The sequence below is a fragment of the Equus quagga genome, chromosome 5 (assembly GCF_021613505.1).
Source record: "Equus quagga isolate Etosha38 chromosome 5, UCLA_HA_Equagga_1.0, whole genome shotgun sequence".
NCBI lineage: Eukaryota > Metazoa > Chordata > Mammalia > Perissodactyla > Equidae > Equus > Equus quagga.
The window spans coordinates 31,748,242-31,761,968 of record NC_060271.1 but is presented as its reverse complement, the minus strand read 5'-3'; the positions used below and the strand labels follow the sequence as shown (position 1 = coordinate 31,761,968).

The window sequence follows — 13,727 nt, the reverse complement described above, 5'->3', positions numbered from 1 at the left end:
TCTTGTTTTTCCCTCCTGCCTTTATTCTGGGAGGTCCTCAGGTGTGTTGACATAGTTTTTGTTCTCTGGGACTTTTCTGGTGTGTTGCTTGCATGTCAGCCCAGCTTATCTCAGTGCATGTCAGCTCCAGGGCACCTGTGCTCCACATAATTTCAGTTAGCACCAGTGTGAGTCCTGTGGCTGTTAATAGAGGCGGAGTCCCAGCTGTGAGAGGAAAACTGGGAGAATAGGAAGGTATCATGGCCAAAACATTTCATATCTCATTTAATGGAATTGACCACTTCATGGAAAACAAAGTTTGAATCATTGTCCTCAAAGGTTTCAAACCCCCTTTGAGATTTTGACCTTTTAAACTGTAGAGCATTTGTGTTTTCATGGATGGTTATGTTTAGTGTTATAAGGACCAATTCTGCTACACTTCGGATTTTCAGGTTCCTAAAGAGAAAGATGAAATGGTAGAGCAAGAGTTTAACCGGCTGCTAGAAGCTACATCTTACCTTAGCCATCAACTAGACTTCAATGTCCTCAATAATAAGCCTGTGTCCCTTGGCCAGGCATTAGAAGTCGTCATTCAGTAAGTACTTTGATACTGCTTATTATATAGTGAATTCCACGTACAGATTTGCTGTTTGTGTTTTAAGTTTTTCAGCACGTATTACTTGAGCTCATTTTTATGTGAAATAATTAAATGCAAAGTAAGACCAAGGGCCAGCCCCATGGCATAGTGGTTAAGTTCCTGCACTCTGCTTTGGCAGCCAAGGGTTCGCCAGTTTGGGTCCTGGGTGTGGACCTACCCACCACTCATCAAGGCATGCTGTGGTGGCCTTCCACATAGAAGAACTAGAAGGATTCACAACTAGGATGTACAACTAGGTACTGGGGCTTTGGGGAGAAGAAGAAAAAGAGGAAGATTGGCAACAGATGTTAGCTCAGGGCCAATCTTCCTCACCAAAAAGAGGAGAAAACTACAGGAAAAAAAGAAGAGGAAATTTCAGTGGGCCTGGATGCCTTGAATGTTTTTGGTGGTCACCTGTCTTGTGCTGCAAAGCTGGCTCTGTGGCCAGGGCATACGTATTGTCTCTCTTAGGTTACAAGAAAAGCACGTCAAAGATGAGCAGATTGAACATTGGAAGAAGATAGTGAAAACTCAGGAGGAATTGAAAGAACTTCTTAATAAGGTGAAAGTCTGTATTTTCTTCAGAGCTGAAAATGCATCATTGGAGGAAAAAAGGCCTTTAATTTAGAAATCTTAGAAGCATTTCTGGTTTTTTCCCTCCACGGGAGAGACGGTCTGCGCATCTGGAACTCTTTATTCTTAAGAAAATAACGACTAGCAAAAGGCACTATTTTATCTGTCAGTCTTGGGTGTGGCATTATTAGTAAACTGTTGCCAGAGGAAGCACATCTTTCCTGTGTCAGCTTCCCTTTGGCCGTTGCAAAGCTGGCCCAGTGTCCTCTGGTGATGAGAGGATGAGAAGGAGATCAGCTGTGCTGGGGTCGAGTTCCCACTGATGAAGACAGCAGGTCAACAGGCAGGACCGTAATCCATTACCATAGTTATTTCACTTGAAGTGTCAATATGGGGACATTCCCCAGTGGTATGTCTGTTGAAGACCCCTTCCAGAGCCTTGGCTCTAGACTGGGAAACCATCTATTTCTCCTCCTCCTGCCAGCTGCAAACATAACACCAGTTTAAGGAGAACACATGAAGTGGGACAGCCTCTCCCTGTCTCCCCGTGGAGGGCTTTATAATGCAAAATCTGGGTGTGTCTTGTGACTGGACTCTTGCCTCATTCTCTCACTGGGCCTCATTTCTTCATCCTATCAAATGAAGAGGTCTCTGGAGCACCTTCTTCATGGATGGTGGTTCAGATGAAATGAGAAGAGTGGCTGGGTAACAGCGAACTGCCAGGATAGCGCCCTGCCGTAGACAGGGCCCCCAGTCTCAAGCTTTAACCGTCACCCTCGTCCTGTGTAGTACTATCAGAAACCTGAGAAAACTAACATGAGGAATGGTTCCTTAAGGTTCTTTGTGGGATGATTTGACCTTTATGTATTAAAAGCAAATCAGGACAGTTTGTTTCCTAAAACGATAAGTTTAAGTTAAATTGGTGGTAGTTTGTTTTTCCTAGAAATTAACTTCAATTTATATGTTTTTTTATTAATGGGACACTTGTAGTTCTCTCACATTTTAAAAGACAGAGCTAATCTTATTTATCTGATAGTGACGTGGTACCTCCTTGTTGAGCCATGTAGGATTTCTTTCTGTAGTAAAATGTCACGCTGTAGAATTGGTATTTAAGGATTCCAAGGACCTTGCGTTGTAAACTTGTTTTGGTGTAATAGCGGTTTAGAGGAGGAGCCAAAGCTCATGATTTAGAGATGAATTACCTCACTATCTGGAATGGTGAGTGTGTATTTTTCCCTCTTAGATGGTAAATTTGAAAGAGAAAATCAAAGAACTCCATCAGCAATACAAAGAAGCGTCTGAAGTCAAGCCACCCAGAGACATCACTGCTGAGTTCTTGGTGAAAAGCAAACACAGAGATCTGACCGCTCTCTGCAAGGTGCAGTATACAGACATGCCCAGTTGGTTTAACTTGGAATCCTAAGAAATAGTATAGATCTGGGAAACTTTGAAAAGAGAGAGCCCTGGAGTGGGAAGAAGAGAGTTTGGCACACAGGAGCCATGGGGCCTTAATGGGTTAGTTTGGTTTGAGATCTGCTTTTTCTGCAGAATTCTTACCTTGTTTTCACAACCTCATCCTTCAGCTTACTTACATCTCCGTTTAGTCCTCTGTCATAGTCTATCACTGACAGTTTTAGAATAATGATAATGAACAGAGACTTCAGAGTCATTTGGAGTCAGACTGGCTGATTGAAGTCCCTAACTTAGTATCTCCTAGTCATGTGACTTTGGACTCCTTAATCACCTCCTCGGTGACATGGTGTTAATACTGCGTCACCTGTAGGCATCCACAGTGCCTACCCCATGCTAGGGACGCGGTGAGTGCACAGGAGTGGTCGTTGCTGTTCTTTTTCACCCTTACTTCGTAGCACACTAGCACAAGTCTCCCTTTCTTGCCTCCTGCGTGCCCCTCACCGCCATCTTAATTCCAGGCTCACGCTGTAGCTTGTCTCCAAGAACAGCTGTCCCTGCGCCCTGACTCACTTTTAAGTTGGGGCACACTTACAGATATAACCTAGACAGGGATGTGGTCTAGGCCTTACACTTCGTGGTATAGGTAACGAGGTGGCTCTCTGACCCATTAAGATCAACCCAGTTCTCTTTATTTTATCAGGAATATGATGAATTAGCTGAAACACAAGGAAAGCTAGAAGAAAAACTTCAAGAATTGGAAGCCAATCCCCCAAGGTGAGGAACACGCACCATCATAGAGAGAGAGTTTTTGCTGTTCTTTCTGTTACATTTAGAAAGAAATTATAAAGTACTGCAGGCTTTTATTTATGTTCAGTGAATGGATTGTAAATTGCATAATGAATAGAAGATAGCGTGCACATAGGACTGCTTGTCGGGTTCCTAAATCCCCTACTTTTATATTGTAATGTGTGAGGGTATCTTTTATATTTAATGTTTTTGAAAAGATACCCTTTCTCCGTAAGATCTGATATTTGAATGAAAATGTTGTCAATGGAAATTGTCTTCGCGTGGTATAGAATGTGCTGTTGCTTTAAATTCTCGTAATTCTGGGGACCAGGAAAGTATTATACTTTATAGCCATTAGATTTTTGATAGTGAATACTTTACGTGCTGAGACTGCGCCCACGTTGCATCTGGCCTCCACATGTATATACTCTGTTCTCTAGTCAGGGATGCTACCCATTCTTGCTTTTTAAAAATATAGTACAAAATGGTTTACAACGAATACGCTTTTATGATGCAAAGTAACAGTATGAAGAAGTCGTCCCCCCAGCCGACAAATGGAGCCGGATTGTAATTTGATTTATGTAGTGAGCTTGGCACTCCTCTAGGCACCAGGAATAAAGGGCTTAATAAGACAGGTAAGGGCTTCCTTTCGGACTCAGAATTTCTTCACGTCAGGCACAGTCCTAGGGTTAGCTTCCCACAGTTAACTGAGATCATCCACAGCAGCCCATTGAGAACGATGGTAACGTCCTTGAATGACCTTGTGCCCCTTTGCTCTCATTTTGCAGTGATGTATACCTGTCGTCAAGAGACAGACAGATACTTGATTGGCATTTTGCGAATCTTGAATTTGCTAATGCTACACCTCTTTCTACGCTCTCCCTTAAACATTGGGATCAGGTAAACTCCTGGATCATTTATTTTGTTGCAAGTGTCTTTGAAAGGGCTATTTAGAGAATCTGTTAATTTGTTCAATGTGTGTTTTTAAGCAACTTTATTAAGAGAAATAATTTACATACAGTAAAACTTACCTATTTTAAGTGAACAGTTTGATGTTTTACCAAACTCCTGTAGTCATGAACCACCACCACAATCAAGATACAGAACAATTCTGTCGTCCTGGAAAGTTCTTTCCTGCCCTTTTGCAGCCCTCCTGCTCCTGGCCCTAGACAACCACTGATTTGCTTTCTGTCACTATAGGTTTGCTTTTTCTAGAATTACATATAAATTGAACCATACAATATATAATCAGACAGTATATAGCCTTTTGTGTGTGACTTCTTTCACTTAGCAGAAGTTTTTGAGATTCGTTGTTGCATATATCGGTAGTTTGTTCCTTTTCATTGTTTAGTGGTATTTCACTGTATGGATATGCCACAGCGTGTTTATCTGTTCACTGCTACATTGATGGACACTTGGGTTGTTTCCATTTTTTGGCTATCAGTGAAGCTGCTTTGAACCTTCATGTCTTTCTCTTGGTAACTATCTAGGAGTGAAATTGCTAGGTGTTATGGGAAGTATATTTTTAACTTTCTTAGAAACTTCTAAACTGTTTTCTAGATTGCATTCCCACCAACAATGTATAAAAGTTACGCTTCCTACACATCCTCACCAATGCTTTGGTATTGCCAGTTTTTAAAATGTTAGGCATTCTAATGGGTATATAGTAGTATTTCATTGGGGTTTTAATTTTCGTTTCCCTGATGACTGGTGACGTGATTTTCGTATGCTTATTGGCCATTCTTATGTCAATTCTTTGGTGCAAAGTCTGTTCAGATCTTTTGCCCATTGAAAAAATTTGGTTGTCTGTCTTCTCACTGAATTCATTCATTCATAAGAGTTCTTTAAATTCTGGGTACAATTCCTTTGTCGGGTTTATGGTTTGCAAATATTTTCTTCCAATTTACAGCTTACCTTTTCAAAAGTTTTTAATTTTATGAAGTTCTCTTTATCAACTTTTCCTTTTAGGCTTTGTGCTTTTTATATCCCAGAAATCTTTGTCTGATTTCGAGGTTGCAAAGATTTTTCTCCTTTTTTCTTTCTGAAGTTTTATGGTCTTAGCTCTTATGTTAGGTCTGTGATCCATTTTGAGTTCTTTTTTGTGTATAGTGAAAGGTGAGAGTAGGGTTCATATTTTTCCAGGTGATTAATTAATTATTCTAGCACCATCCTTTTGCTTCATGTCTTGGCACGTTTGCTGAAAATCATTTGCCATGTGTGAGTCTATTTGTGGCAGTGCTTTCTGTCCATTTATCTGTCTGTCCGTGTGCCACTATCACACTGTTGTGATTGCTGTTGCTTTATTACGTCTTAAAATCAGGTAGTGTAAGTTGTCCAACTTTGTTCTTTTTTTGAAATTGTTTTGGCTATTTTATGTCTTCTTTATTTCTATAAAAAATTTAGAATCAGCTTATCAATGTCTACAAAAAATACCCCTGGGATTTTAATTGGGATTGCATTGAATCTGCAGATCAATTTAGAGTGATTGTCATCTTAATATTGAATCTTCTAATCCTTGAACATAGTTTATCTCTCCATTTATTTAAGTTTACTTTATTTCAGCAATATTTTATAGTTCTCAATGTGCAGGTCTTACACATCTTTTGTTAAATTATTCTTAAATACTTTCAATGTGATTTTACTCTTGAACTCGTGAGAAATCACAGGGCTTGTTGCATATGGAATGGACCGATCTGAACCTGAGACTTTGGCCAGACTTAAAATGGTGTACACATCAAATCTCTGCTCACCATGCACGTGCTTTCATTTTCATTATACGTTGTCCTAGTAAAATTATTCTGACTTCTAATCTTTAGATTATACCCTCGTATTCTTTAGTATTTGAATTACAGTGAGGATTGGACTTCTTGGTGGTAAAAATTTTGCAGAATTCCTGTGATTTTTCATGTAAATGCTAAATTTGGCCCTTCCGAGTCACTGATTTATCCTTTGAAGTTTTAGGATGTATCCATTTGCAGTCATTTTAAGTTTGGAATGTAGGTGACTTGACCTGATCCCTTTGGGGAACAAGTGAGGCAGTCACTAAGTAATGAGAGTTTTGCTGCCAGCCTAGTATTTTTATCAAATTCCTAAGAATTGTGGTATGTTTTCCTCAGAAATTTCATGAAATTAGAAATACTGAATAGCCTTCAAAAGTTTCTCTATACAGAACATTTTTCAGTAAGTTCAAAGAAATATGATCATTTTGGGAATTCGTTCCAGCCAAATCTTGACTTTACCATATGGAGTATCTTGGGCCAGTCTTTATAATCCTAGATTGCTTCATCTATTTGACCTACTTTAATTTTGGAAGTCTTCCTCAACTTTAAAATCTGTGAGTTTAAGAAATAAAAACTGACTTTGCTCTTCGGTAATAGAAAATGTAATTAGGATGATGAATCAGATATCCCCCAAATCGGTAATACATCCAAAAGCCAAACAGACAAACTCTTATATCCAATCATGTGAATTGACTGAATCAGCTTCCTTCCCTCTCCCACCCCACATGGATAGTCTAGACTTGGTAGTGTAAGACTGTGATGACAAAAACTCTATCTAGGGAAAAAGAAACTGCCCAAAGGTAGCCATTAGGGACATTTTGGCATGTTTTCTTTTCCCTTCAGTTTCCCGGGGCAGCTGTAGCTGAATACTGAGTAATTGTTCTTTAATTAATGCCTTAGAAATTGACTGTTTCCACAGGCTGGGGGCTTTCAGTGTTATGTCTTACAGAACTCAATATAAATGGCATAGATTTAAGAAAATGTGAAAATACATCCATTTCCCTCGTCTCTAGGATGATGACTTTGAGTTTACTGGCAGCCACCTTACAGTGCGGAATGGCTACTCCTGTGTGCCTGTGGCTTTAGCAGAAGGCCTAGACATTAAACTGAACACGGCAGTTCGACAGGTTCGCTACACAGCTTCAGGTATGTCACTGCTTTACTGGGAAGACGCATCTCTTATCTGAAAGTTTGATCTACAGAAAAAATATGAGGTACATTTCCTGATAGAAGGTCTTGTAAACTCTGACTCCTCAGTTAACAACTTGGCATTTACAGAGGGATTGAGGCTGGAGAGCCTTCGGAGGTTCCAACCCCATTATTGCATAAACCAGAAAATGGAGACAGGTTTTAGTTTCCAGTTTGTGCATGAATTAGTTTGGTATTATAATAACAGCCAGTAAGTTTGGATCTAATTTTGCTAAGTATATTCTTAAATACCAGGATTTTGGTCCCTATCCAGTAGGTCCTACTTGTTACATTTCACTGTGTGCATTTTGGTCTTTGGCTCCATTCTGGCTTTTCCTGTTCAGGTGGGCTGACTGCTCAGGCTGCTTTCTAGTTCCGGGAGCAGTCCTGCTGCTAAGTGACCGCAGAGGCGCCCTGCGCTGTGCTTCCTGCGCCCTGGGCACAGTGCTGCTTATTGCTGGTTTCAGGGTGCATTTAAGGTGGAGTGAGGGAACCTGTTGTCCAGCCACTTTTGGAATTAAGATAGCCAGTCACCACCCCCTCTCTGAGGGCCCTGATGACAGTGGAGATGTGGCCACCAATCTTGCCCTCCATGACCCCTTTTCTAGAGTTGCTGAGATTGCTACAAATATGTTTTTACAAGCACTTTTTCCATTTAATTTTCTCTTCAGAGGCAGCTTCTAGCTGACGGTATTGAGATCTGCAGCCTTTAAAGAGCCAGTTACAGGCAGGTGAAGAATAGTAAGGACAGCTTTTGTGGCATTGTGCCTGGCTCTGTGGCCACAGGAAATGGATATGCGCTGAGCTCTCACAACTTGCTTTGAGCTATATACATATATAATTTTTAATTATATAAATAGGCATTTATTGAAGGAAAAAACAAAAAACATAACATTAACCTATTTTCAGTGCCTTTTCTGTGGTCAACTTTGAGCCCATTCATATTTTGGCAAGCTGTGCATCACAGTGCGTTCTCAAGGACAGCACGCTCTATAGCTTTAGGCAGCATCCCTTACATCTGCAATATAGTCTTTTGGTATCATTCTCAGAGGACAGGCACTTTACTCTTTTTTTTCTTCTTCTTCTCCCCAAAGCCCCCCAATACATAGTTGTATATTCTCCATGTAGGTCCGTCTAGTGCTATTATGCGGGACCCCGCCTCAGCGTGGCTTGATGAGCGGTACTAAATTGGCGCCCAGGATCCGAACCGGCAAAACCCTGCTCGGCCACGGGGCCGGCCCCAGGCATTTTACTCTTAATTTTGGTCTAAATTTACTTTGGTAAATGATAAGGTCCTTTTATTAGTCCAGAAGATCACCACTGTATCAGGAATGTAGGATAGTATGGTGATGAAGATCAGGGACTCTAAAGTTGACTGTTAGGGTTTAAATCCTCAGACCTATGTGACCTTAAACAAGTTACTTCACCTCTGCCTCAGCTTTCTTCTATAAAAAATGAATAGAACCGACTTCATAGACTTGTAGTAAGAATTAACTGAGAAAGCCCGTAGATTGTACTGTGCACTCAATGTTTACTATTTCAATACCTTGTCAGTACTGTCCTTATCGCCAATAAAGTCTTTTCCCTCCACCCTCCAGGATGTGAAGTGATAGCTGTGAATACCCGCTCCACAAGCCAAACCTTTATTTATAAATGTGATGCAGTTCTCTGTACCCTTCCCTTGGGTGTGCTGAAGCAGCAGCCACCAGCTGTTCAGTTTGTGCCACCTCTTCCTGAATGGAAAACATCTGCAGTCCAAAGGATGGGGTTTGGCAACCTTAACAAGGTAACTTGGCCTGGGCACCTCTATACCCATTGTACAAATACCAGTCTTACTACTCTCTGCTCAGAGAGAATAGGGGTCTGCATTTGTGTGCATTTTGCTGTGCTCTCATCTCTGATTACAGGGTGAGGCCCGTCAGTTCATTCACTTCACTGCCTGATTATATAGCCATGAAGATTTACTCTTTGGGGTCACTTTGCAATCCCAGGCCTACAAAAAGAGAGCTCTAAATGTTGTCCTAAGTAATACATTTGTAATAGGGATTTCTAGGCTTATGTTGAGAGTCGATTAGAGACTTCAGTAAGGTCTGAGGAAGAAGAACTTGTGTTGAGGCACAGCTGTTCTTACAGCTGTTCTTAAAGCCGTCTTCTCTGGACCCTGTCACCAGCTCACACGCTCCTTTTTACAATAGGTGGTGTTGTGTTTCGACCGGGTGTTCTGGGATCCAAGTGTCAATTTGTTTGGGCATGTTGGCAGTACTACTGCCAGCAGGGGTGAGCTCTTCCTCTTCTGGAACCTCTATAAAGGTAACTGCTTTCCAGTTCTGATCTTTTTCATATGTAAGGAGTAGAGAATTAGGAATATTCTGGTTTTTCTCAAATATATGTGTCTTGATTTTTCATTAACAAACAATTTCTGAAATCCCTTCTAGGTGGTGGGAATATGGGGAAAAACCCCTGCCTTCAAGGAGCTCACAGCCTAGCTGGGGGTACGGTGAGGAGCTAGGCAGTCTCAGAACAGGGCAGTAAGTAGAGTGGCAGGGAAAGCCCAGAGCCCTGCAAAGGAGAGCAAAGGAAGACCCGGCCCAGCCGGAGGGACAGCCACAAGCTGCCTGGGAAGTCATCGCCAGACTTGTGTATCTGACTTGCCCCTGAGTCTTTGATCACTTTCCTTAGGATGTATTTATCAAACTCCTACCTCCTGTTTTGCTTTCTTCTGTAATTGGATTGCTCTTAATTCTATATAGAGCTAAAAAAAAAAAGTATATTTAGACCCAACCTCATTCCAAGAAAAGAATGTATGACATTCTGCTGTGAGCAGTGTGAAGAGGCATGGCTTTCCCTGAGCGCGTTGCTTTCCGATGACAGTGGAGTGCTCTTTCCCTTTCCCCTCCAGGCCAGCAAGTCCTGTCAGTGCCAGCCTCACTCTCTCTCAGACCTATTTCCTTCTTTTCCACTGCCCACCTCGCAGTCAAAGCCACTCTCACCTCTTACCTGCTCAGTTGCCGGTAGTCACTAACTGCTTATCCCTGCTTCTGTCTTTTGACGGCTTTCCATTATCACGGCCATTAGGAAGGCCCGCACAATCTAGCCCTTCTCTTCTACTTCAGCTTCCTCGTTGTCTGTCTCCTCCCCACCCCTTCCTGGGCTCCAGGCACACTCCTCTGCACTCCTGGAATCCTGCAGTGCACATGTCCTGTGGCCTGGGCCTCGAGAGCCTTTATGTTGATTCTCTTCCTTCCCAACGTGGCGTACTCTACCTCCAGCCTTTAGGTCTTGACCTAAATGTCACTATTTCAGAGAGGACTTCCAGGACACACATACCCCTACTGCCTCAAATCTCAATTAAGTCCCTGTATTATTTTCTCTGTATCCTGTGTTTTTCTTCACAACTTTTATCACAGTTCAAAAATATTTTTATCTGTGTGATTATCTGTTGATCTATGGAGTATACAGTCTCTAGCTTTTATATCCCTAGGATCTAGTACTGTGCGTATCACATAAGCCTGTTGCATAAATACTCACCAAATGGGTGAGTCAAGGTGGTGATGGGCTTGGAGGGGCCTGGGGTAGCTGAAAGGATGTAGCCCTTGTCATGGAGCTCTCGAAGGGGGCAGGGCTAAGAATGCTGTGCCTAAATCTAGGGATACTTCTTAGTTTTCTTTTGTTAGCGAAGTCTGAAATTCGATCTTTAGGACATCTGTGTTCTGCAGAGCTATAAGTGGTGAAATACATGAGTCACACTTCACTCACTGTAGTTTACCTAGCATGAGTGGTGCATGTCTGTCTATTGATCATCAGATTTCAGAGTGCCGAGAATAATGTGGGCCCAATAAAGAGGTTCTTGAGAAAAGTCTTTAGGAAAACCCTGGAATTGTCCTTTCTGTTTCCCTAGCTCCAATACTGTTGGCACTAGTGGCAGGAGAAGCCGCCGGCATCATGGAAAACATAAGTGATGATGTGATTGTTGGCCGATGCCTGGCCATTCTCAAAGGGATTTTTGGTAGCAGTGCAGTGCCCCAGGTAAGTAAGTGGGTGGGGGCAGACGGGGATCTGGGGTTCAGATTGACGCAGGATCTGACATTTTCTCTTAAGTTGCAGCATAGCTTCTTGGTCAAGACACTTTCAGCCCAAATGAGAGGTGTGTGCTGGGTTTACATGAATGCTAATGCTTGGCGTTCATGCCCTAAGTGTGGGATTCAGAAGAGCCCCCAGTACGTGAGCTGGGGGATTGAGAAGGCTGTCGGCTGCATTTCTCGGCTTGCCTTGTCCGTTGTCTCTGCTTGTGGGATTACACCTCCATCAGCACCCCACCTTTTGGACAGTGTCCAGACTCCCTTAGGGAAGTCTGAAAGGAATCTCTTGGTACTTTTTTCTGTCCTTTAGGCCCATTGAAACACTATTAGACCTTGCAGTTCCTTGGAAAGGAGGTATATTAATGCTTCATGTGAGTTTATGAAAGAGGTTAAAGGTCAAGTCCTGGGTAGATCTCTGGATTCACAGACTGGAAGGCAGCAAGGCAGCCTCCGTGCCGTCGCAAGGCATTCCGTACTGTTGAAAAGCAGCAGCGTTCCTCACTTGGCTAAGTGATTCGTCTCATGCATGTTGCCTCTTTGTCTCTCTCACCTGTAGCCCCACCCACCACAGTTTTTCCATCTTTCAGGGATGACTGGTAGTTCTTCGTGTCCAGTTAATAACTTCTGCTCATGGTTTTTCCTTCAGCCCAAGGAAACTGTGGTGTCTCGCTGGCGCGCTGATCCCTGGGCCCGGGGCTCCTATTCCTATGTAGCTGCAGGATCATCTGGAAACGACTATGATTTAATGGCTCAGCCAATCACTCCCGGCCCCTCAATCCCAGGTGCCCCGCAGGTGAGAAGCCGGCAGACTGTACTTGGGCTTGTTAGGAGAGAGGCCAGGATCTCGGTAAAAATGATGCCACTGATTGTTTGACATTTTAGTTGTTCTGTTCTTGACCCTTTTAGACAACTAAGAGCAGAGGAAAAGGGAAGAGGAAAGGGATATTTGTGTCTGATTTCTCACATTTTGACTTTGTAATCTAGGTAGTCTATGCTGGGAATGGAAGAGTCCAGAGTATAAACCAAGTACTTTTTCCTTATTCAGATTTTTGTCCCTAAAAAACAAAACCCAAAACATTTTTAATTGAACCCCATTTTGAAATAGCTCATAGGATTGTTGCAGGGTCCCAATTCACTAGGGGCCTCCAGAGCATGCCCCTGAGAAATAACCTTGGGTCCTTATCTAGACAACGCCAGACCCTGCTTCAGAGTAGTAAGGGTCCCTTAGGACCCTGTGGTAAGGAATGCCTGCCCTGTACTGAGGCAGAGGTGTTCCTGACTAAGAACAGATGCTGTGTTCTCTATGGTTCCGTGTAGTCAGGAACCCCCTCCCCCCAGTAGGTACTACATGAGGCAAAGGAAGCTCTAGAACTGAGTATCCCCAAGAGTTCAACCAAAAATTAAGAACAGATGCAGTTAAGCATCACCCTAGAACTAAGGCTGGGCTGGATTTTATTGTCTCACTTCTACTTCTGTCAGTTCTAGGGGATTGCATGCTCATGAGAGAGAGCCTTTTTTGGTAGAAAGACAGACAAGCAATGGGGTGAGGGGGGGGTGGGGGCAGGTTAGACTTTAAAGGCCAGCAGGAATTTGGCGGCTCAAACGCAACAAGAATAAAGGTCTATTTGCAACCTGCTGATTTTCTTTTCATTTTTTTCCTGAACTAGCCAATTCCACGACTCTTCTTTGCTGGAGAACATACAATCCGTAACTACCCAGCTACAGTCCATGGTGCTCTGTTGAGTGGGCTGCGAGAAGCAGGAAGGATTGCAGACCAGTTCTTGGGGGCCATGTACACCCTGCCTCGCCAGGCCACACCAGGCGTCCCTGCACAGCAGTCCCCAAGCATGTGAGACAGACGCGCTCTAAGGGAGAGGCTGACATGCGTGTCTTTTGCTGCGTAAGGAAAGCTCTTCTGGCAATACTAGATTCCGCTGGGAAACTCACCTGGGTGTCTGGGCTCCCTAGCAGCTGCTGGTGCGCACGCTGCTCAGCTGGCCAAGGGGCTTGTCTGGTTTTGATGAAGGAGGGTGCCTCCTTTGAGTGACTTAGTGTCCGTTAGTGTGGAGGCCTGTGTTCTTCCTAAAGACTGAGGCGTGCAAGCGCTGTGGGAGAACGTTAGTCTCTTGGTGTAGGGTTGTTTTTTTTTAATATTTTGAGAATAAAACTTCATATAAAACTAGTCCTATCACTTTTTTGTTTTTCCTTAGGGTTAAAGTTGTATACAAGAACAGAGTGTTATTCCTTTGGAAATACCAGTTTTATGCATGTTTAAATAAGGGGGATGTTTAT

The 13,727-nt window shown here is 42.8% G+C and overlaps 1 protein-coding gene across 1 annotated transcript in view; it reads left to right on the top strand.

Moving 5' to 3' along the window:
* KDM1A (lysine demethylase 1A) overlaps positions 1 to 13,617 on the top strand; it is a 57,315-nt gene extending 43,698 nt beyond the window's left edge. The window contains exons 11-21 of the mRNA XM_046661768.1: positions 432 to 574; positions 1,088 to 1,178; positions 2,433 to 2,567; positions 3,303 to 3,376; positions 4,177 to 4,288; positions 7,182 to 7,314; positions 8,955 to 9,142; positions 9,552 to 9,666; positions 11,255 to 11,382; positions 12,082 to 12,228; positions 13,103 to 13,617. Of these exons, the coding sequence (XP_046517724.1) occupies positions 432 to 574; positions 1,088 to 1,178; positions 2,433 to 2,567; positions 3,303 to 3,376; positions 4,177 to 4,288; positions 7,182 to 7,314; positions 8,955 to 9,142; positions 9,552 to 9,666; positions 11,255 to 11,382; positions 12,082 to 12,228; positions 13,103 to 13,288 (1,452 nt within the window). The 3' untranslated portion in view covers positions 13,289 to 13,617. The remainder of the gene's footprint in view (positions 1 to 431; positions 575 to 1,087; positions 1,179 to 2,432; positions 2,568 to 3,302; positions 3,377 to 4,176; positions 4,289 to 7,181; positions 7,315 to 8,954; positions 9,143 to 9,551; positions 9,667 to 11,254; positions 11,383 to 12,081; positions 12,229 to 13,102) is intronic.
* Positions 13,618 to 13,727: the final 110 nt, after the last annotated feature.